At 54.4% G+C, this 20726-nt stretch overlaps 7 protein-coding genes across 7 annotated transcripts; 5 read left to right on the top strand and 2 right to left on the bottom strand.

Moving 5' to 3' along the window:
* Positions 1–140: 140 nt before the first annotated feature.
* On the bottom strand, positions 141–2245 carry K452DRAFT_319882 (uncharacterized protein). Its single transcript, XM_033544272.1, has 3 exons — positions 1959–2245; positions 965–1898; positions 141–917 (listed from the first exon to the last, which is right to left on the bottom strand). The coding sequence occupies exons 1-3, from the start codon at positions 2165–2167 to the stop codon at positions 390–392; spliced, it is 1671 nt and encodes a 556-aa protein (XP_033396105.1). The 5' UTR covers positions 2168–2245; the 3' UTR covers positions 141–389.
* A 148-nt stretch (positions 2246–2393) lies between these two features.
* K452DRAFT_253230 (uncharacterized protein) lies at positions 2394–3617 on the top strand. Its single transcript, XM_033538282.1, has 4 exons — positions 2394–2553; positions 2613–2672; positions 2727–3114; positions 3165–3617. Exons 1-4 carry the CDS (start codon positions 2526–2528, stop codon positions 3496–3498), a joined length of 810 nt encoding a protein of 269 aa, XP_033396104.1. The 5' UTR covers positions 2394–2525; the 3' UTR covers positions 3499–3617.
* K452DRAFT_253227 (uncharacterized protein) lies at positions 3360–4471 on the bottom strand. Its single transcript, XM_033538281.1, has 3 exons — positions 4255–4471; positions 3917–4198; positions 3360–3858 (listed from the first exon to the last, which is right to left on the bottom strand). The coding sequence occupies exons 1-3, from the start codon at positions 4257–4259 to the stop codon at positions 3777–3779; spliced, it is 369 nt and encodes a 122-aa protein (XP_033396103.1). The 5' UTR covers positions 4260–4471; the 3' UTR covers positions 3360–3776.
* A 183-nt stretch (positions 4472–4654) lies between these two features.
* On the top strand, positions 4655–9204 carry K452DRAFT_274142 (uncharacterized protein). Its single transcript, XM_033539179.1, has 4 exons — positions 4655–5040; positions 5092–7753; positions 7806–8733; positions 8799–9204. Exons 1-4 carry the CDS (start codon positions 4996–4998, stop codon positions 8866–8868), a joined length of 3705 nt encoding a protein of 1234 aa, XP_033396102.1. The 5' UTR covers positions 4655–4995; the 3' UTR covers positions 8869–9204.
* Positions 9205–9623: 419 nt separating this feature from the next.
* K452DRAFT_230803 (uncharacterized protein) lies at positions 9624–10372 on the top strand (the record flags this gene model as incomplete). The annotated part of the gene is made up of 3 exons (XM_033537117.1): positions 9624–9831; positions 9892–10129; positions 10195–10372. The coding sequence occupies 3 exons, from the start codon at positions 9624–9626 to the stop codon at positions 10370–10372; spliced, it is 624 nt and encodes a 207-aa protein (XP_033396101.1).
* A 6627-nt stretch (positions 10373–16999) lies between these two features.
* Positions 17000–18935, top strand: K452DRAFT_55110 (uncharacterized protein). The gene is made up of 4 exons (XM_033546835.1): positions 17000–17435; positions 17543–17576; positions 17627–17706; positions 18133–18935. Exons 1-4 carry the CDS (start codon positions 17247–17249, stop codon positions 18829–18831), a joined length of 1002 nt encoding a protein of 333 aa, XP_033396100.1. The 5' UTR covers positions 17000–17246; the 3' UTR covers positions 18832–18935.
* Positions 18936–20266: 1331 nt separating this feature from the next.
* On the top strand, positions 20267–20662 carry K452DRAFT_289126 (uncharacterized protein). The gene has a single exon (XM_033540779.1). The coding sequence runs from the start codon at positions 20386–20388 to the stop codon at positions 20590–20592; it is 207 nt and encodes a 68-aa protein (XP_033396099.1). The 5' UTR covers positions 20267–20385; the 3' UTR covers positions 20593–20662.
* Positions 20663–20726: the final 64 nt, after the last annotated feature.

Here is a 20726-nt window from a genome sequence, read left to right as displayed (position 1 = left end):
TATATATATATGTGTGTGTGTGTGTGTGTACAAAGGCAAGTATTCACGACGGTGCAAGAGTGCTGTTTGGGAGTACGACGATATGGAGATATGAAGTGATAGAAGCATATGGAAGTATTGGTTTAAGAGTATTTTACGAGGGCATAAGTTGTTAAAGTGGATTGCTATGAGAAGTACTCTATATGACTTTGGCATCACGCAGGTGGTAATACCTCAGAGGCCGGATATGCACTTATTTCCAACTGGTCATCAAGCCATTTTATCCAATCCGCTGTATTCAAGCACGCCGGCTGCCTATATGTACATATTGCTCTCGGGTATTTACTCTACGCTCCCTACACAATCTTTCTCTCCCCTCCGTCCCCCTCTTCCTCTCCCGCCACTCTGCCCTAAATATACTTGTACGGGTTCATGATGCCCTTAGGATCGAACAGGTCCTTGAGCTGCTTCATAATCTTAACCATCGTCTCGTCCTTGCTATAGCCGACATACGGCTTCTTAGTCAAGCCAAGGCCATGCTCGGCCGAAATGCTGCCATTGCGCTTGGCGACCCACTCGTAGACAAAGGGCTCCAGCTCCTTCTCGACGCGCTTGTCGAACGTGCGCGTCGGGATGTTGAGGTGCAGGTTCGCGTCGCCCATGTGGCCGTAGCCGACGACGTCGACGACCGGGTGCTCGTCCGTGTCGCCCAGCAGCCCCGCCTTGATCATCCGCTCCCGCGTCTCGTCGACTAGCTGGTACAGCTCCTCCAGCGGGATCGACAGGTCGTACTTGTACACGCCGCCCCAGTGGCCCAGACACTCCGTGATGCCCTCGCGGCACGACCACAGCTCGGCCATCTGCGTTTGGTCCTGGGCCAGGACGCCGTCGGAAACAATCTCCTCGCCCATGACGTGCTCGAGGAAGTTTTGGAGTTTCTGCGGGTGTGTTAGTTTTGCATGTGTTGATGGATGCTGTGACATACTTCGCTGTCGTGGTCTCCGTTCGAGCCCTTGGTCTCAATCAAGCAGTAAAAGGGGTATTCGCCCTCCAACGGCAACTTCTTGCTGACCACCTTCTCCAGGATCTTCTGGGTGCGGCCATCCATAAGCTCAAATGCGGACAGAATCTCGGACAACTGGCCTTTGGCCTCACGGAAAGCCTGCTGGCACTTTTCGTAGCTCTCCACACCAAAGTACGCCACATTCACAGCCGGGGACTGCTGGGGACAGAGGATGGAGATGGCAGTGATGATACCAATGGTACCCTCACCACCAATGAAGAGCTGCTTCAGATCGTAGCCAGTGTTGTTCTTGCGCAGCTTAGAAAGGTCGTTGACGATCGTGCCGTCGGGGAGGACTGCCTCAATGCCGAGAACGTTTCCGTGAAGGCTGCCGTATCTCAGGAGCCTCAGGCCACCGGCATTCGTGGCGACGTTGCCACCGATCTGGCAGGAGCCCTTTGCGCCCAGGTCCAGAGGGAAAACGTGGTCCTTCTCCTGGAGAAAGTTGTCCGCATTCTCAAGGATGACACCAGCGTCCGCCACGAAAATACCCGAAACCTCGTCGAATGACCTGATCTTGTCCATGCGGGCCATGTTGATGACAATCTCATCAAAGACCGGCACCGAGCCACCAACCAGACCACTGTTGCCACCCTGAGGCACAACGGCCAGCATCTGCTCGTTGCAGTACTTCAGGATCTTGCTGACCTCCTCCGTCGAACCGGGCCTGAGGACGAGCTTCGTGTGGCCGCGGAACTTGCGCATCCAATCGCTGTTGAAGGGCTCAAGATCGTCGGCGGCATCGGCATTGACTCCATCAATGACGGCGGACTCGGAGCCCAGCAGTTCCTTAAAGAACTTGACGTGGTCCGGGGTGATTTCAGCAAACTTGGAGTCACGCTTCAACTGAGGGTAACTGCGAGGACAGCGCTTAACAATTTATTCTGACATCATGCATGTGGCGGGGTAGAAGTACGATTCGGTGGTGAATTTAATGGTCTTGGCGGGCGCCGGCTTGCCCTTCACGTCGCCCTTTGCGGTCGGCTGGTGCGGCTCAGTGGTCGCGGAGGAGGTGCCAGTCCATCTCACCTGAGTGACGGGTCTCAGGCGAGCAGCGCGAGCCGGGGCGGAGGTGAGGCGCGCTCTGCGGAGAGCAGCGCCCGCGAATCTCGGAGAGCAGGCCATTGGGAGATAATATGAGAAGCAGAGAAGAAGAGAAAGGTGACAAGGAAAGAAAGAGATATGGAGAGGGAGGGGAGAGCAATGCCGCCGCGGGGAAGCGTGAAAGGGCGCGGGCAAAAAGACAGACGAATGTCATTGCAATAATTCGCCGGGGTCGGGGAGCTTGGACCAAGGCATGTTGATTGGCTTGGCGCTCGAGCGCGGGCAAGGTGCAAGGCAACGCCAGACAGCGCGGCAACAGCTCCTCCATCTCAACGCCATCCAATTCACCTCTCGCTCCGACCTCCGTCCTTGCACCAAGGCAGAGCTACGCCCTTGCTCTACTTACCCCCAGCCATCTTCCGTGTCCTAAATCTCCGCCATGTCCGGCTACGACAGAGCGCTGTCCGGTGAGCTGCCTCACGCGCCATCAGCTTGACATGGGAGCTAACAGCTCTGCTCCGCATAGTCTTCAGTCCTGATGGACACGTCTTCCAGGTCGAGTATGCGCTGGAGGCCGTCAAGAGAGGTATGGCACTTTCACCGCCGCCCCGGCACGCCCGTGGAGACTGACCGGCCCCAGGTACCTGCGCCGTTGCCGTCAAGGGCAAGGACATCGTCGTCCTCGGATGCGAGAAGCGCTCCGCCATGAAGCTCCAGGATACCCGTATCACGCCTTCCAAGATCTGCCTTGTAGACACGCACGTTGCGCTCGCCTTTGCTGGTCTTAACGCGGATGCCCGCATCTTGGTCGACAAGGCTCGGTTAGAGGCCCAGTCGCACCGTCTCACCGTCGAGGACCCCGTTTCGATAGAGTACATCACCAAGTACGTTGCCGGTGTTCAGCAGAGATATACCCAGAGCGGTGGTGTCAGGCCGTTCGGCATTAGCACGCTCATCGTCGGCTTTGACCCCAACGACAAGACGCCGCGCCTGTACCAGACGGAGCCTTCTGGCATCTACTCGGCATGGTAGGTTTACCCCGCGATTTCGAGCGGCGATCATGCTCACAGAGTCACAGGAAGGCAAACGCCATCGGCAGGTCGAGCAAGACGGTCCGCGAGTTCCTCGAGCGCAACCATAAGGCGGACATGGACCGGGAGGACACTATCAAGCTCACGGTCAAGTCGCTGCTGGAAGTCGTGCAGACTGGTGCGAAGAACATCGAGATCGCTATCATGGCGCCCGGCAAGCCCCTGGAGTTGCTCCCCGTTGAGGACATCGAGAGGTACGTCGAGAGCATCAACACGGAGAAGCAGGAGGAGGCCCAGACGAGACGGACCGGTAGGACCCCAGGCACCGGCACTGCCGCTATCCTCACGCGCCCATCCGGCGAGGGACAGAGCCAGCCTTAGAATAGGCATGGTCCAGGGGGTGGTTGCGGGCAATGGCGTTTATGATAGAGAAGTTCTCGAGCACGTCTTATCAAGGTACTGCAGAAGGCATGGACGGTAGTGTCAAAACATTTACCTTTTGCAGCGTGAAGCTTTGCGGAGCCGGTTCTGGCTCACTTGGTATACCGCCCATTATCGCTTGCCCGTTTACTCCTGCCCTATGATCAAAAACGCCGCGCCATGCTAGTCACTTATGATCCTCGCTGCCGAATGCGGGCTTTGCAGTTATGCCGCGACGATTAACCCAGACGGTCGGGTGCGTCCTTTACATCGAAGATAGTCCTCAGCTCCTCCTGCTTCACGCGCTCGTCCTTGAGCATTCTGCGACCAGTCAGCACAACGCCATCTTCCAATGAGCCGCGGGTATGCGAGCGCGTACCTGGCGTCTTTCCGGACGTCCTCGCCCTCGACCTCGAGCCTGGGCTGCGGGGTGACGGCGTCGATGACAAAGTGGTTGTCGCAGTGGGGGCAATATTCGTCACTCTCCTCAAACTCCTCTGCGTTCTTGCGGAAGCACTTCTTGCACTTCTTGCAGGCAAAGACCATCTCGGTCGTCTTCTGCAGCGGGTGGTCGGCCGTCTCCTGGTGGCACTCGGCGCAGTCAAACCATTTCTTGCAGCAGGGGCTGCGGATGGCGACCTGGGCGTTGAGGACGTGCTTGCTAGACGGCGTCAACGGGAGGAAGCGATCGGGGAGCACAAGCAAAGCGCTACGTACCACATGGCTCGTGGAGTCTGGGGTGCGTCAGACGTGAGATTGGGCTGGTGTTGATCGGGATTCGAGGCTGAAACGGAACGGAGCGAGGGCCTGGGGGAGCACTCGCCGCCCTTATTCAGAGCAACGGCTACGACCGAAGGGAGCGGGTAGGTATCCACGGCGATATCAAACGTGAAATTGGCCTGGCAGCGAGTGCGAGCCAGTCGCAATTTGCATGCGCCGGCCCTTTCGCTCGAAGCCTTCCGAGTCAGGGTCCGGCGCCCTATTTTATTAGGACAATGACATCGCTGCTCCGACGAGCACGCGGCCAAGTCTGGGGGAGAGCCTTACTACTACCTGACCGTTGATCTTGGGTGCCACGTTCCAGGCACATGGAATCCCGCAACCCTTCGCGCACACGCTCCCTTCATCTCATCATCCGACCAAGCCACCTCCGTTGACTTGCAGGGGCTCCTTGGGCTGCTGCAAGGTACATACCCCTCCACCTCCGGGCTCAGCCCTCTTGCTGCACCACACGCCCAACTACTCACGACGCCAACCTCCGTCCAGGAACCTCACCCTCTCCATTCCCACGCGTCGCCTACGCTCCTTCGCCTTTCCGCGCTGGGCATGCAGCTCCCACCGCTCCCACTCACCTATTCACGCCGCCTTGGCCCGTATAACCAACCACCTTCACTCGTAGTTTAATGCGCCGTCGCCCTACCGCGTCAACCACCCAGCCCGGCCCTTTCAACCGCCGCCATGGACCACCGCTCAGGAGACGGTGATCATGACGGCTCGTCCATCGTATGCGCGCAATCCCCCGTCGCGAGACGTCACGTACTAACAGCCTGACAGAAGCCGGTGTCTTCGCTGCGAAGCCACTTCGAGAACATGCTGAACAGGCAGCAGTCCTCGCCGCCCGGAGGCAGAGACCGACGGTCCTCTCGACAAGAGATAAACAACATGTTCGACGGGCACGAGATACCATCGCGGGCGGATGGACGCATGTCGCTGGACATACCCCGGAGCAGCTATAACGGCTTTCGCAATTCCTCTCCGCAGAGACCGAACGCGCCGCAAGTCGAGGCTCGCATTCCGCAGGGTAGAGAACCCAGCACACCACAATCGAACCAGAAACCGCGGCCTATCTCCATGTTTCAAATGTCCCCCCCAAGATCCCCGAACATGTCGCCGCCAAGATCCCCTCCGCTCGTCACCGTTCATGCGCCTCGATCGCCTTCAAAGCTGCCTGGACTCAATTCGCAATCCCCGACGCCTACGAGAGATGCTCCGCAGCAGTCGCCAATGTCTCAGACCTCGCGCTCCGGGTCACCGCAGGGCAGTGGGGCTATTCGACACTGGCGGATGCAAAGCAGGTCAGCAACTGCGGGCATTGAAGCGCTACAGGCGCCCTTTCTGCAGGGATCATCGAGATCGAGTCCTAGTCCGGATCCCCAGAAGCCAAGTCCGTCGCCATTGGAACGTCAAAGCACAGGGACTAGAACGCCATCTCTGGCTTCCAGTGCCGGTCCGCCGCCTATCAACCGTGCTGGAAAGCCAAAGGTCCCTAGTAAACCATCCTCCGTCGCTGGTTCCGTTGCGGGATCTGTAGCTGGTTCTGTAGCTGGTTCTGTTTCGGGTGCGAATGCAAAAATCTCTCTTGCGGCATCCGAGGGTCACGTATCTACGGAAGAAAGGCTATCGCCGTTCAACACTCCTCCTAGTAGCGACGATAGCGCGTTTGCGTCATCCTCTCCGCCAAAGCAAAGCCAGGCAGGGTCAAGACTTTCATCGAGTGTGCCTCCGAAGAACCGAGATCGAGAAAACTACTTTCAAACACCTCATGTCCGCCCGCGACCTCTGGAACCAGAGACAAGGGCCGTGCCCAATCGTCCGAGTGTGAAATCACTGCGTAATGACGAAGTGAGTGAAACTCAGGATGAGCGGCCTAGTTTACCTCCGAGAGGGCCTTCGCTCGATATTCGACGCAGCAAGCCGCCTCCACCCGACCCACCACCGGCGCGAAGGTCAATGGACCAATCCAGATCGTACATTGATCAATCTAGAGCTTCTTCCGTAGCGCCTGCAGCCCCTCCGAGACTTCAACCTCCGAGACGGACGAACACATTCGATGCCACGCAATCTTCATCTTTGACCGCTAATGGCATAACTTCTCCCATTGCTTCCAAGCCCAGGCCAATTTCGAGCACGATAACATCAAAACCGCGGTATAGCGCGGTATATGCTGACGATTCTGACGATGTGGAACATGCACAGGAGAAGTCAGTTCCACAGCTCACCGATTACCCCGACTCTTCGCAGGCGAACAGGAGACCACCGGTTTTCAGACAACGGCCGCGCGAGATACCGATCGGGTACGATACGAAGTTGTTTTCGGTATGTGGCGAGGTCCTCTGTACCTCTGGATATCTCACGCGGGCCTGGAATCTGGTAACCGGCGAGATGATACTCAACACGTCCCTGGGAGAAACCGCCAAGGTCACGGCCATTGCCTTCAAGCCATCACAGGATGTTAATAAAGAGGGTGACAGGGTATGGCTTGGCAATGAGAAAGGAGAGCTTGTGGAACTGGATATTCCTACTGGAAGTATCGTTGCCGAGAAAAGAAGCGCGCACCCCAGCAGAATCATCAGAATCTACCGTTATGCGGCAGAGATGTGGACAATGGACGAGGATGGGAAGATAAATGTCTGGCCGGCGGACGAGTCGGGTTCTCCAACCTTATCACAAACTCCAAGCGGTTTCCGCCTTCCTAGGACCCATGGATGCTCCATCGTTGCCGGAAACAAGTTGTGGGTGTCCTCAGGAAAAGAGATTAGGGTTTTCCAGCGGGGCAGCGAAGGCACTGGCTTCAGTCAAGTCTTCCCCCAAGTCTTGTCTGCTGCAGGCGCTGGAGAGGTCACATCTGCTGGGATGATCAGCAGCCAGCCGGACAAAATCTACTTCGGACACAACGATGGCAAGATAACCATTTATTCACGGAAAGACTATTCATGCCTAGGAGTCATTAGCGTAAGTCTATACAAGATTAGCTGTCTTGTGGGCGTTGGAGACTATCTTTGGGCCGGCTACAACACGGGAATGATCTACGTATACGACACGAGCACTACGCCTTGGAAAGTGAAGAAGGACTGGCACGCTCACGACAACCCGATTTCTGGCGTTTTGGTCGATCGAACAAGTCTCTGGAAGATGGATCGCCTGCAGGTCGCTTCATTGGGAACGGACAGCGTGGTCAGAATTTGGGATGGGCTGCTCAAAGACGACTGGCTGGAATTGGACATGCAGGGACATGATATGGACTTTTGCGACTTCAGAGAGCTTACGGCCACCGTTATGACATGGAATGCCGGCGCTTCGAAACCTACCAGCTTGCGGCATGATCAACAAGACGCCAATTTCTTCAGGGAACTGCTGAGGCCAGAGGATCCGCCTGATATCGTTGTCTTCGGTTTCCAGGAACTGGTGGATCTGGAGGACAAGAAGGTCACAGCGAGTAAGTTGTTATTCCCTAGATCCTGAGCTTCAGATAACTTACTAGCCCCTAGAAAGCTTTTTCAAGAGCAGCAAGAAGAAGGATGCGTCCGAGCAGGAGCATATGAGTCGGCAATATCGCGCTTGGAGGGACCACCTGGCCAAGGTACTCGAACAGCATCATCCTGCAACACGATATACGCTTTTGCACACTGCCAGTCTCGTCGGTCTGTTTACTTGCATATTTATCAAAGAGAAGGAACGGCCGCGCATTCGGGAGATCAGTGCTGCGGAAGTCAAGCTGGGCATGGGCGGTTTGCACGGCAACAAGGGTGCATTGATTGTCCGTTTTATCCTCGACGACAGCTCGATGTGCTTCATCAACTGCCATCTCGCAGCTGGCCAGACGCAAACTGTTCACCGCAACAACGACATCGCTGCCATCATGGAGACCTCGGCTCTTCCCCCGCAAATGGACCCATCTGTGCGCACAGACATGTTTGTGGGTGGAGGCGATGGATCCATGATCATGGACCATGAGATCTGCATTCTCAACGGTGATCTCAACTACCGAATCGACACTATGAGCCGCGATGCCGTTGTCCGCTTCGTCAAAGAAAACAACCTCACTCGGCTCTTGGAGCGCGACCAATTGCTTCTGTCGAGAAGAAGGAACCCTGGATTCCGTTTGCGCGCATTTCGCGAACAGCAAATCACCTTCGCGCCAACCTACAAGTACGATGTCGGCACCGATAATTACGACACCTCTGAGAAGAAGCGTAGTCCGGCATGGTGCGACCGACTGTTGTATCGCGGGACGGGACGCATCAAGCAGCTTGACTACAGGCGTCATGATTCAGTCCGAGTCAGCGATCACAGACCAGTGTCTGGCAGATTTGTAATGAGAGTCAAGACAATCAATCCGCAGAGGAGGTTGATGGTGGCAGCGGACTGCGAGGGCAGATTTGAGGAGATGAAGCAGCGGGTCGCGATGGATATCAAGTATGCCGACCCTCTCCTTTGACAACAGACAACACCAAACCAGCAGAGTTAACGCAAACTCACAGGCTCGACTACCTTATCAACATCTTCGGCCTGTCAAACAAAGATGCGCGCAAGCTGATGAACCTGCCGTAGAGGTAGGGCCGGCAGACTTTACGCGAGAGATCCCAGATCGACTCGCGCTGTACGAGTAGCAGACTACTTGGGCATTGGCACCAAGGGTTTGGATGTTAGAGTAATCGAAGTAATGCCAGACGAGTTGTAGTAGTAGGAAAGGGGCAGATCAGAAGCTAAGGGGACTTTAGCGAGCGGGGAGCAGGGAACGGTGACGATGTCGATGATTTTAGTGGGTTTGCATTAGCATGGCTTGCGGCCTTAGGGTATTTTGCATTGCATCGGTGCATGCGCTGTGGGCGTTGCGGATGCCGTGGGAGGCGCCGATTGGCAATAGCATCCTCTTCTCTTCTGATTCTGGGCTCGAATGTGTGCGGCAGATGTTGTAATGTGTTTTAGCAATGTCTGGTCAATTTGTTGGCGTTTGTCAAGACTGCGCCAAGCGTGGTGAAGGAAGACAGGTGAAGCTATGACCAGCCCATCTTGCATCTCGAAATCGATCGACAGATTCATATGACGTAGTCATGTCGACAAAGGCGTGCGAACACCCCCCAAGTCAAAAACGTGCATTCCTCCCTCTTTAAAGCCCACCATTTCTGCGGCTACATATTGACTCGCAAACTCTTTCCCCTTCCCTCTCCATGTCAATCACCACAAGGCTGTTCACGCCCAGATTCATAACAGCACCACTCCGTATCACAGCTGTCCGCGCCAGCACTCCGCAATTGTCTTTCGCCACACGCCGCAACATTGCCGCAACCGCACACGCAACCAACATGCACAAGACGCAGAGCAGAGGCGAGGAGACCGAGGGTTTAAGCGAGTGGAAGAAGCGCGCGCCGTACCGCATCCACGAGCCCAACGAGGAGTTCAACCCCAGGTACCACGCCAGCTGTCACTGCGGACGCGTCGAGTACCAGCTCAGTCGCAAGGAGCCTCTCGACTCGAAGCTGTGCCACTGCACAACGTGTCAAACCCAGCATGGTTAGTGCCATCCGTCTTGCATAAGTTTCGATCAATTGCTAACTCTGAGCGCTTTCACAGCTGCTCCATTCCAATGGGCTGCCATTTTCCACAAGGAGGACATCAACTTCACCCATGGCCACCACGAACTTGAGTGGTACGATCCGACCGACAAGTCGATTGAGCACAAGCTGCCTTGCAAGGTCCGCTGCTCATACTGCCACTCACCGATCATGGACGAAGGTCGCAACATGATCCTCCTCTTCCCCAGCTTGATTCACCTTAAGACGGACGAAGACAAGGCGAATTTCAAGCCCAGGTATGCATAAGCTGCGTGGCAGCGCGATAGCGTGTCTTAAAGCAAGCGCTGACAATTATTTTTAGGTGTCACATGTTCTACGGTCAGCGCGTCATGGACATTCCTGATGGTCTGCCCAAGTGGGACGGTCTCAGCAACGAGAGCAACCTCATTGAGGACAGCCCCCCGGACCAGGTTAGAGACCTAGAGCGCAAGCGTGAGGCCGAGCGCAACGAGCGCTTTGAGAAGGGTGAGAACAAATAAAAATAATGATCAGAAAGCATGGCGTTGGTAGAAGTCTTATGGTAGACTTGCGGTTGGGAGTCAAGTCTTGTCCGGGTCGCGAGGTTGGGCGTGAAGCGGAGATTAAGCCAGGGCACGGCTTTGGCGGATTGTATCAGTAACGATGACGACGAATGGCATGAACAGTACAGCACGGATTATCGATTTGCTTTGACGGCCTGTTTGACCACTTAGATCCGTCCCGCGTTTGTTTGATTGATTGATTGAGTTGAGGTGAGACAACCTACAGTACATTGCTCGCTTACAGTGTGAAATCACCCAGTGCAAACGGACGTCTTCATATGGCATATTAGTCCCTGCACCTCTTGCTCTTCTCCTCTTTCTTCGCATCATCCTTCTTTTTATAACTTTCACCTCAAGACGGGAGATTAGTCGCAAAACTCGCTTGTTTCTAGCTCACAGCGCTGTTTGCACCCTGCGCCAACTCCCTCTCCTCTCTTCCTCCTACTCTCTGCTTCGCCACTTCTGCCAACCGCTCGCACCTGACGTCTCTTCGAGCACCGCGACGTCTCGCCGTACCAGGTTGCTCTTTTATTCATATCTGCACAGCTTCGGAAAGTTTTTTCTTGGTACAGGGTTGCCGAAGCAGCCGCCGTCACGTGGAGATAAAGCTCGCGGCTAGCTAAGGCGGATCTTCCCGCCAGCTCCTCCCCCATTCACGCGTAAGTGCTGCACCTTCATCACGGGTATCACAACGCGGGACACTACCTGCCCGTCGTCATCTCCTGTCCATTGGACGCATCCTGTCATATATAGTCCAAACCAAAACTTCTCCAACCATGAATTCCTCCTCTAACCTCACTCCTTACAGCTCGCTCGCCTGCCGCGGTCCTGCTCAGCAGACCGCATAATGGTGCCGGCTTCCACCCGCAAACGCAAGCGTAATAGCACCACTTCCGCAGCAACGCCTGCGAACAACAACAGAGCAACACTCCAAGAGAGCGATTCCGACGACACTCCGAGCCGCAATACGCGCAAAAAGCAGCGTCGTGATACGCGCTCGCGCAGCCCCGAAGCCGAGCAGTCGAAGGCAGAGCAATCAGACTCTTTTGGCGACTCCGAGAATACCAACGAGTACTGGACAGCTCGTGCAATTCTCAAAGAAACTAGTTCCAGATACTTAATCGACTGGGCGCCGGACCCCAAGACAGGCGAAGAGTATCCTCCAAATTGGGAACCCAAATCAGCTGCCAACCAGGCCCTTGTTGACGACTGGAAGCGTCAGAAAGAAGAGAAGCGCAAGGGCAAGGGCAAGAAGCGGGGTCGACCACCGAAGAAGGAAAGCAATCCAGAGACTCCTAAGAAGCAGCAACGGAAAAGGCCCATCGTTGAGAGTTCCCCAGAGTCTACTCAACAGGAAGAAAGGCCAAAGACACCAGAACCAGAACCAGACTTTGAGGCTGACTCCAATCTACTGAGCCCTTCGTTCGCGACATCTGGATCGCCCGAGCCTAAGACCGATCAGAGGACTGCGCCAGAGTCCATTCAGGAAAGTGCGCAAAACACTATCCAGGAAGCTACACCGGAGACCATCCCGGAAACTGCATCGCCAGGTAGAAAAGGACCTAAGACTATAGACACTGTTGTCATATCTCAGCGTGGAGACGATTTTGACCGCTCTGCCTACGAAGTCTTCCCCGAGGTCCATCCGACCGCCGATACTCAGGGGGCCTCACCTCCTGTCGGACCGGACAGTACCGCTCCCGACAGTAGCGTTCCCGACAACATCCACAACAACTACGTGCCAGCTGAAGAGTTGCTGAGGCCTCCGCGCTTTGGAGATACTGTGATTCCCGATAGCCAGGAACTTGACGATTCAAGTTACGTGCCAGACACGCAATCCAACGGCATATCCCAGCCTGAGCCTACTCAACAGTCTCAGAACGCAAACGAGACCAGCTCCGCTTCGGCACAATACACCTCTGGGCAAACGTCATCAATCCCGATCCCAGAGACTGATCCGATCGAAGACGGCTCTAGCCCTGAAGCCCACGAACCGGCACAGTTTGTCTCTCTCCAAGAAGACTCCCCCAGAAGAAGTGCAAGTTCTGCTTCATCCCCACCACCGACTGAGACGCCTGAAAAGAGCCAGTCGCAGTCGCAGTCACAGTCACAACAGCAATCTCAATTTCAGCACCAATCACAGCCTGAGGCATCTGAGAATTTCAGACCACCGCACGAAGAAGAAGTTCTTGACGAGGAGCCAGCTCTGCAGACAGAAGAGCCGATTGACGAGGCACTGCCAGTTCAACAGGAAGTGCCTGAAGCTGATACTCAGGAACAGGCTGAGCAGAGTTCTGTTCAGAACGCAGAAGAATCACAGCGTGACGGTGTAGACGCCTCTGCTCGAGAGCAGGAGGAAAATTTGGTCCAGGAAGAGGATCTAGTTCGAGAAGAAGAACCGGTTCGAGCAGAATATCTAGTTGAAGAAGAAGGTCCAGCTCAGCAAGAAGACCCAGCTGAAGAAGAAGTTTCGGCTCAAGAAGACCCCGTCCGGGAAGACGATCTGGTCCAGGAATCAAATTCTGCCCAAAAAGACGTCCAACCTGAGCCCGAAACCGTTGACGTCAACACTCGAGAGCAAACGAGGCAGGAGCCGGTTGGAGAGGCCGTACAACTTCAATACGAATCTGTGGAACAGACAGTACAGGAAACTGTTGAAGTCGCACAACACGAACGCGACCCTGCCGACGTCACCACCCAAGAAGAAACGCAAGACGCTTCAATCACTTCCAAGGAGCCTGAGAATCTTCTTGGAAACCTTAACCACGAAAAAGACACTGGCATTGAAAGCAGTGCAGAGGGACCTGATAAAGAGCAGACCCCTAGTTTTACACAGAACATCGACACTAGCGCAGAAGACAACAGGCCTGGAGTTGATCAACCAAAGGAACATCCGGAGCAAGTAACCGCAGTTGAAACAAACAGTGAAAACCAGGACCCTGGAAATTCTGAGCAAACCACTACGAACGCTTCTACGTCAGTCACACAAGTCCGTGCGGTCGAAGAAACAGAAGCCGACGAGAGCATTCGACAAGCGGAGCCAAATCAAGAGGTTTCAGTACAGTTTGAGAGTGAAAGGGAGAAAGAGAAAGCTCCTGAGGAAGCGCCGGCAAAGCTTGAAGTTGAAAGACAGAAAGAGGAAATTCCCGAAGTTCCGGCACAGCTTGACGCTCCTACCATCACAGAGCCGATTCTTAAGCAGAGCCCTGCTCCTCTCTCACAGAACCACCCAGATTCTTTCGACTTAGATTTGACATCAGTCACTGTCGTTCAGAAGGAATCCCCCCAACCTATCTCATCGCAACACGTGTCCAGCCAAGGCGTTGTTGCTAAGTCAGACTGTGAGAGTACCTCGCAGGGCGCAAAACAACCTCTATTTTCTGCTCACGATCGTCCACAAACGCCACTTGCTGAAATATTTCAAAGTATCGAGCTGCGTACTGCCATAAACAACCGCGAAAGCTCATCTTTCCCGTCGCCTCCCTCTGGTTCGCCAGTAACATTTGGTAGCAACCCACCCTCAAGGTTGTACTCTCCATCTTTTGGCATGCCAGAGTCCCCTGTAGCAGCTCGTACAGCATCCAGTAGCTCTAGTCCAGCATTAACCTTAACGGAAAAACTCGCGCGTAGTCGGGCCAAGAACAAGGCGGAGTGTGAGGCAAAAAAAGAACGCATACGCCAATCACAGAGCCGAGATACTAGTACCCGGTCTCCATCTGTGATCCCTGCACACACCCCACGACCAGCTTCGCCGACAGGCCAACGCCAGCGGTCGAAACTTTTGACGATGAATCGCCCAGACGAACCGAAAGAGCAGGCCGAGACTGGTGGTCATCTTGCAGATTCGGTCGCCATGGATATGGATGTTGATATGCCGACCGAGGGCGAAGGCATTTCGTCCAGCGGTACGGAGACTCCGGGCATCCTGCTCAACGAACCGAGATCTGGCAAGGCGGAGTATCTGGTTGGCCTGTCTATGGAAGGCTTGCAAGGCGATGAGTATAGACGCGCGCTCAAATTCAAAGAAGACGTCATCAAGAAGTTTACGGAAACAGATTGCAGTCACGATCCTATTGCGATTCAGCAGATTGAGGAGCTGCTCAATGACATGCGGAAGATCACGACCCATGTCGATTTGGCGTTCCGTGACGCGGATGCCCTGACTCAATATGACAACACCGAAGAGGAGATGGTAGCGTGGAGCCAGAACAGCAGTGCAAAATTCCGATTTTTGGGTCATGTTCTAGATCGGCTCCGGAACCGCGATATGCACCTTATGGTCCTAGTGAGCCCAGGAAAGCTTACCGATATCACGGAAACGTTCCTCAAAGGCAAGGGGGTCCGGTACTCCCGTGGTGACCGGCCTAACGGCAGCTTCACAGACGGCGAAAGCTTGCTTAGAGTATCAATCACGCAAGAGGGTTGTGACAATTTCCCACTTGACGCCGACGCAGCCGACCTTCTCATTGCACTCGACCAGAGCGTCAACTTGGTCTGGGACCATATGGACAGGTACTGGGACGAACACAAGACGCTTCCGATTATTACTCCCCTTATCACCAATTCGTTGGAGCACATTGACCGCTGCATCCAACCTCACATCACTGGCAATCACATTGAGGAACTCCGGCTTCGTATCCGACTCGTCACTGAGTTGCGTATTCTCGCTGGGAGAATAGACCAGTCATCAAAACCAGCCGAAGTTGCAGACCTGGTCGTAAGCGCCCTGGATACTCCTGGCCTCGCGAAAGACGCGTGGCCGATTCTCCGGGCCGGGACGATCAAAGATTTTGTGAAGCTTGATGAAAGCACGCTATCGCAGCTCCCACCACCACCTGCTCACGTCGGTACACTCGACCCTTCAGCTGCTAACAAGCGGCCTTTGGATTTTGAAGGCAACCAAGACGCGAACAAGAAGATGCGGCTTACACCGCAGCTGCAGTCGGACACGATCAATCCGAACGAGCTGACTCACATTAGCGATTCGATTACAGGTCCACCTATCCCAGGGTCCGCTGTTGTCAATGAGGCCGCCTACGGCGAGGACAGAAAGGATAGTGAAGAATACCAGAGGATCAGATTCTTGGAAGGCAGACAAAAAGAGCTCGAAGAAGCGCTAGAAATTTGCCAGGCTGAAAGAGAGGACATGAGAGACGAGATGCTCCGTCTCCGCAAAGACCTCTCGGACACCAAGATGACCTCATCTGCGAACCACTTCAAGCGAGAGCAGCAAACTAAGACGATCGACAAGCTCACAGCGGAGAAGCTCGATTTGCAGGAAGCCTTGGCTGAAGCTCGCAATGCCCTCGAAAGCTCAACGATTCCAGATGTCGCAGAACGCGAGGCGCTCCGCCGCGAGCGTGATGAGGAGCGCGCAGCCCGTAAGCGCGCTGAGACGGCCCGCGACAATGAGACGCGGAATCTCGAGTTCTTCCGTACGCAGTACCAAGATGCCTCGAGCAGCGCATCGTCCGCGCATAGCGAGAATGAACAGCTGTCAAAGCGGGTGCGCGAGCTGGAGCACCGCGCTTCAGGGGAGACGGCGCGGGCGAAGCAGCTGAGCTTGGATGCGGGGCTGAAGCGCTTTGGCGACGAGAACGAAAAGTTGCGCTTGAAGCTGCGCGAGGCGGATGACCTGATTCGGCGCCAAACCGAGGAGCTGCGCGCGCTGAAGCAGAGGCAGGGCGTTGGCACGCGCGCTGGGAGTGTGCCCCGCAGTCCGAGGATTGTGGGAAATGGGCCCGGGTCGAGGAGTGGCAGTCCCGCGCCGAGTGGGTTGGGGGGACGGGTCGAGCGATTGCGGAATTTGAATGCTTAGGGTTAGGGTTAGGGTGGACTTAGGGTTAGGGTTGTGGTTAGGGTGGATGCTATGCAGGTGCAGTGGAGGACTTTTTTCTTCTTTTTTTTATCTCTGCTTTTCTTACTTTCATTTCTCGATCTCTTGATCGGTGGATCGGGGTTTCGATTGCTTTTACTTGCTGGCTTGCTTTGCTACCTACTTTCTGCGTTTTGGGCATTTGCATCTTTTCTTAGGGTGCGCTGCCTAGTGCGTGCTGGTGGGATGGATGGAGGATGGATGGACTTGCAGAAAGGGGACTGCGCATCGGATGGCATGGATGCGAGTAGTAGTTTATGATAGCGGAAGCATGATTGATTGAAGTTGCTTGCTTGCTCTACAGACTAAGGTTATATATAAGCCCGCATGATGCGATATGTATTTGATACCTACTTTGTAGACGAACAGAGTGATACACGTTAACGGCAGCTTATTTTCCACGACATAGATATGGATATACTCGGCCCGCCCACCGCAGGGCTGTTGCTGGTAGTTAGGCATTGAGAGTGGTGAGAGGTGCTACAGCGTATCGATAGGTCGCCGCCAGCCGCCCACGCATGTGCGTCATCGATTGGTTGGTCGGTGCGGACGTACGTGCGGACGTGACAGCATCCCTGTGCGTAGGTGCGCTGTTTGCGCGGTGTGTGTGTGTGCTCGGCCTCGCTCGCTGCTGCGCCGCGTGATTCGACTTACTTAGTTAACTACCGTACATGCGCACCGCTTGTCGTTGTCTCGCCTCCGATCCGACCTCTCTGTCCTCCATCCTCCCGTCGCGACGCACGCACGTACTAGTTAATAAGGCAGCGGCGACCAGCTCCTTATTAGTGCACCGTTGCTGTTGTTGTTTGGCGTCCCTGTCCTTTCCGCTGTCTCCGGCTGGCTGCTGCTGTCATCAACTCAACCACCACAACACCTACGCATCCGAGCACCAACGCGGCCAACGCTAGCATCGTCTAAAGAAAAGAAAGAAAAAGAGAAAAGGAGCTTTCGTCAACAATGAAGTCGCTCCTCTCGATCCCGACGTCCGTGACCGCTGCCGCTGCCGCCGCGGCCGCTGCCGTCTTCATCGCCAAAGAAGTCGCTGCGGCGCCGACGGGCAGTGGCGCGCTCCAGAACATTCTGGACAACACGCACCGCAGCCCGCTGTACGGGTATCCGACGGATTTGACGCGGGGCGTTATTCCTGTATGTTTGTTTGCGCTTGCGCTTGTACCTTCCCTCTTTCTACACCTTAATCCAAAATGGAACAAAGATTGCGTATGGTGCATGGCTGATTCTTGATGGCGCTGCAGAAACCGTTTCATAGCCATAATGACTATTGGAGAGGTGAGTCCTGCGTGGGAAATGGGGGTGGGATGCTCGCTGATGCTGCGTAGATGTGCCGTTTTACTCTGCGCTGAGCTATGGCGCCGTGTCGGTTGAGGCGGATGTGTGGTTGGTGGATGGGGAGCTTTATGTGAGTTTGCTGCTTATGTTTCCTTTTTTTTTTGTGTTTTTCCTCTTCGTTTTTGCCCGGCACCTACACACGCGGTGAGATGCAAGAACGCAACCCGGAGGATTGCGGCCCGCCCGCCCGTCCGTCCGTCCCATCCCGCGACGTGTTTTATGTTGTGTGGTATTCTATCTGTCTCTTTGCCGTATACTCGTCATTCCTCTGGAGAGATGATGACTTGAGACGCGGGCCAGGCGCGCCCCAAAGGCCGGTTCTCCACGCCGGGCCCCTTCTTCCCCCCGCGCAAAGTCCGTACACATGAGCGACGACGTTTCCTAGCACCCTACTCCCTCGTCTTCCGCACACACACAAACAAACACACACACACACACACACACACACGGAGAGAGAGAGAGAGAGAGAGAGACAAGCTAACCCCTATCCCCAAAGGTCGGGCACCACCGCTCCGCCCTCACCACAGCCCGCACCCTCGACGCGCTCTACATCCAGCCCATCCTCGACACGCTACAGCGGCAAAACCCCACCACGCAATTCACGACCGGAGACGAGGGGGTTCACGGCGTCTTCGACACCGTCCCCGAGCTAACACTGTACTTCTTCATCGACCTGAAGACAGACGCGGACGCGACCTTCGCCGCCGTACTGACAGCGCTCGAGCCCCTGCGCGCGCGCGGGTACCTCACGACGGCGCACGCGAACGGGACGCTCGCCCCCGGCCCGGTCACGGTGCTAGGCACGGGCAACACGCAGCTGGAGCAGGTGCTGGCGCTCAGCGCGAACGAGAGCGCCCCCGCGCGCGATCTGTTCTTCGACGCGCCGCTGCAGGCGCTGAAGGATGACGAGAGGGTGGCTGGGCCCGAGGTCGCGCCGATCGCGTCCGTCGATTTCGGGTCCCTGTTTAATGTCACAAGGACGGATGATGTCGCGCGTGTGTTGAGTGAGAACCAGAAGAAGCTGTTGAGGGAACAGGTCGAGACGGCGCGTGAGAGAGGCATCGCGACGCGGTATTGGGGCTTGCCGGATTTTCCGGTGGGCGTGAGGAATGCCGTGTGGAGGGTTTTGGTGGAGGAGGGGGTCGATTTGCTTAATGTCGATGCGTTGGAGGATGCGGTTGAGTTGTGGGGGTAGATGGTAGATGTGCTGGGGGGGGTGTGGGGTGGGGGGTTACGTTACCTACTTGGATGGACCTAGATGAATGAGTGGAGGGAAGGGGGTTGGGGTTATGATTACCTGTGGCTCCTGTTGATGTTGATGTTGATGTTGATGTTGATGTTGATGTTGATGATGATGGCGATGGTGGCGTTGCGGCTTTGTGCTGCGCTGGTGTGCGACTGGCTTAATACCTATCTTGCTCCAGGCCGCTTCGACTTCGTTGATGACAATATAATAGTGTTTGATATATAAAACGCGAGAGGCCCTTAGAATTTAGAGTTCTCTCTCCGCAGAGCACGCTTGCAATTGGACCAACTGAAATGACGTCGCCGTACTGATCAACAATAAGAATGAATGCGCGTGCTTTACTGCCTCCACATCGCTACAAGCGATCTACTTGCTTGCTCTTGAGTTGAGCTCTAGAGGTGAAGCAGGGGCACACAAAGCTACTGCTATGCACTACCTATAAATAAAAGCGCATGGCAGCGTTGGAGAGATGTGGTGGTAAGTGCTGTTGTTATTATTATTAACTAGCTAGTTGTTATTTCTTGTATAGAGTAGCATTGAGCATTGAGCATTGAGCGTTTCGTAAGTGTTTTAGCTGGATATGGATGGGGTAGCGATGAAGTGCTGGAGCGCCCGTGGACGGTCGCGCGTACGAACGGGGAGCTTTCTTATAGGCTAGTGCCTAAGCAATAGTATAATAGGCTTAGGCGTGCTGTGCTTGGGTATGGGATTTTATACAGCGAGGGCGAGTTGCGGCCGCCTTTGTCGCTTCCGCCGGTGTGCCTGTTTCCTAGACGTGCCTATACGCTGCTGTACGAGCTGCTTTGTTTGCATGCTTGTCTGCTTAGAGCCATAGCTACGGCTATGGCTGTAGGACCTGCTCTGCCTATATCGTTCCAACTACCCGTTTTACGGGTCGAGAATAAAAATGAGATATTAGTAGTACTAGAGGACGCTCGTCCTATAGCCTCCTAGGAAAGAATAATAAAGTACTAGTCTCTATCTTCTACGTTATAAAGTATCTCTAACTAATATATAGATAGCGTATAGAGTACGTAGAAAATTTATAGACGAAAAAGTAGATAGATAGGCTAAAGACGTAGCGCTATAAAGAAAAGTATATATACTTTAATTCTAACCTACTATCGAGCTAATCTATTCTACTCTAACTCTACTAATTATTTTTAGTATTATTCTAGCGACGGGATTCTACTTACTACCTATACTACTACCTAAACGACTAAGAAATCCCTCTCTTTAATTCCTCTCCTCGCTTCTATTTAAGCGTTAAATAGATCGTCTACTATAGATATCTACTCTTTACTATAAACTAGAAACGCTAGAGATTACTATTAAATAACTTTAAACTAGAGAATAGCTAAGTAAGAAGTTTTAACGTAACTAACTAACCTATACTATTAAACCTACCTACCTACCTACCCTACCCTACCGAATAACCTATAAACCCTATAAACCTAAGGCTGTTTATTTATCTAACCGCCTATCCACCCTATCCCGATAACCATGCCAATCCATCCATTACTCCATCGCTCCATCGCTGCATTACTATTCCGACCCAAGCAACCCAAGCAACCCAAGCAACCCAAAGCAACCCAAAGCAACCCAACTAACCCAACCAAACCAAGCAAGCAACCAAGCAAGCAACTAAGCAAACCAAACAACCAAGTCCGTCCAGCCTATCATACAACCTACATACATGCCAACCCATAAGCCCAGCCCAGCTTATTAAATTACCCCACCCCACCCCACCCCGCCCCATCCATCCCATCCCATCCCGTCCTATAGGTACCTAGGCAGGTAACCGACTCAGACAACCAGCAACCAGCAACCAGTAACCACCAAAA

The sequence above is a fragment of the Aplosporella prunicola genome, assembly GCF_010093885.1.
Source record: "Aplosporella prunicola CBS 121167 unplaced genomic scaffold K452scaffold_17, whole genome shotgun sequence".
Classification (NCBI taxonomy): domain Eukaryota; kingdom Fungi; phylum Ascomycota; class Dothideomycetes; order Botryosphaeriales; family Aplosporellaceae; genus Aplosporella; species Aplosporella prunicola.
This window is presented reverse-complemented; position numbering and strand designations above follow the sequence as displayed.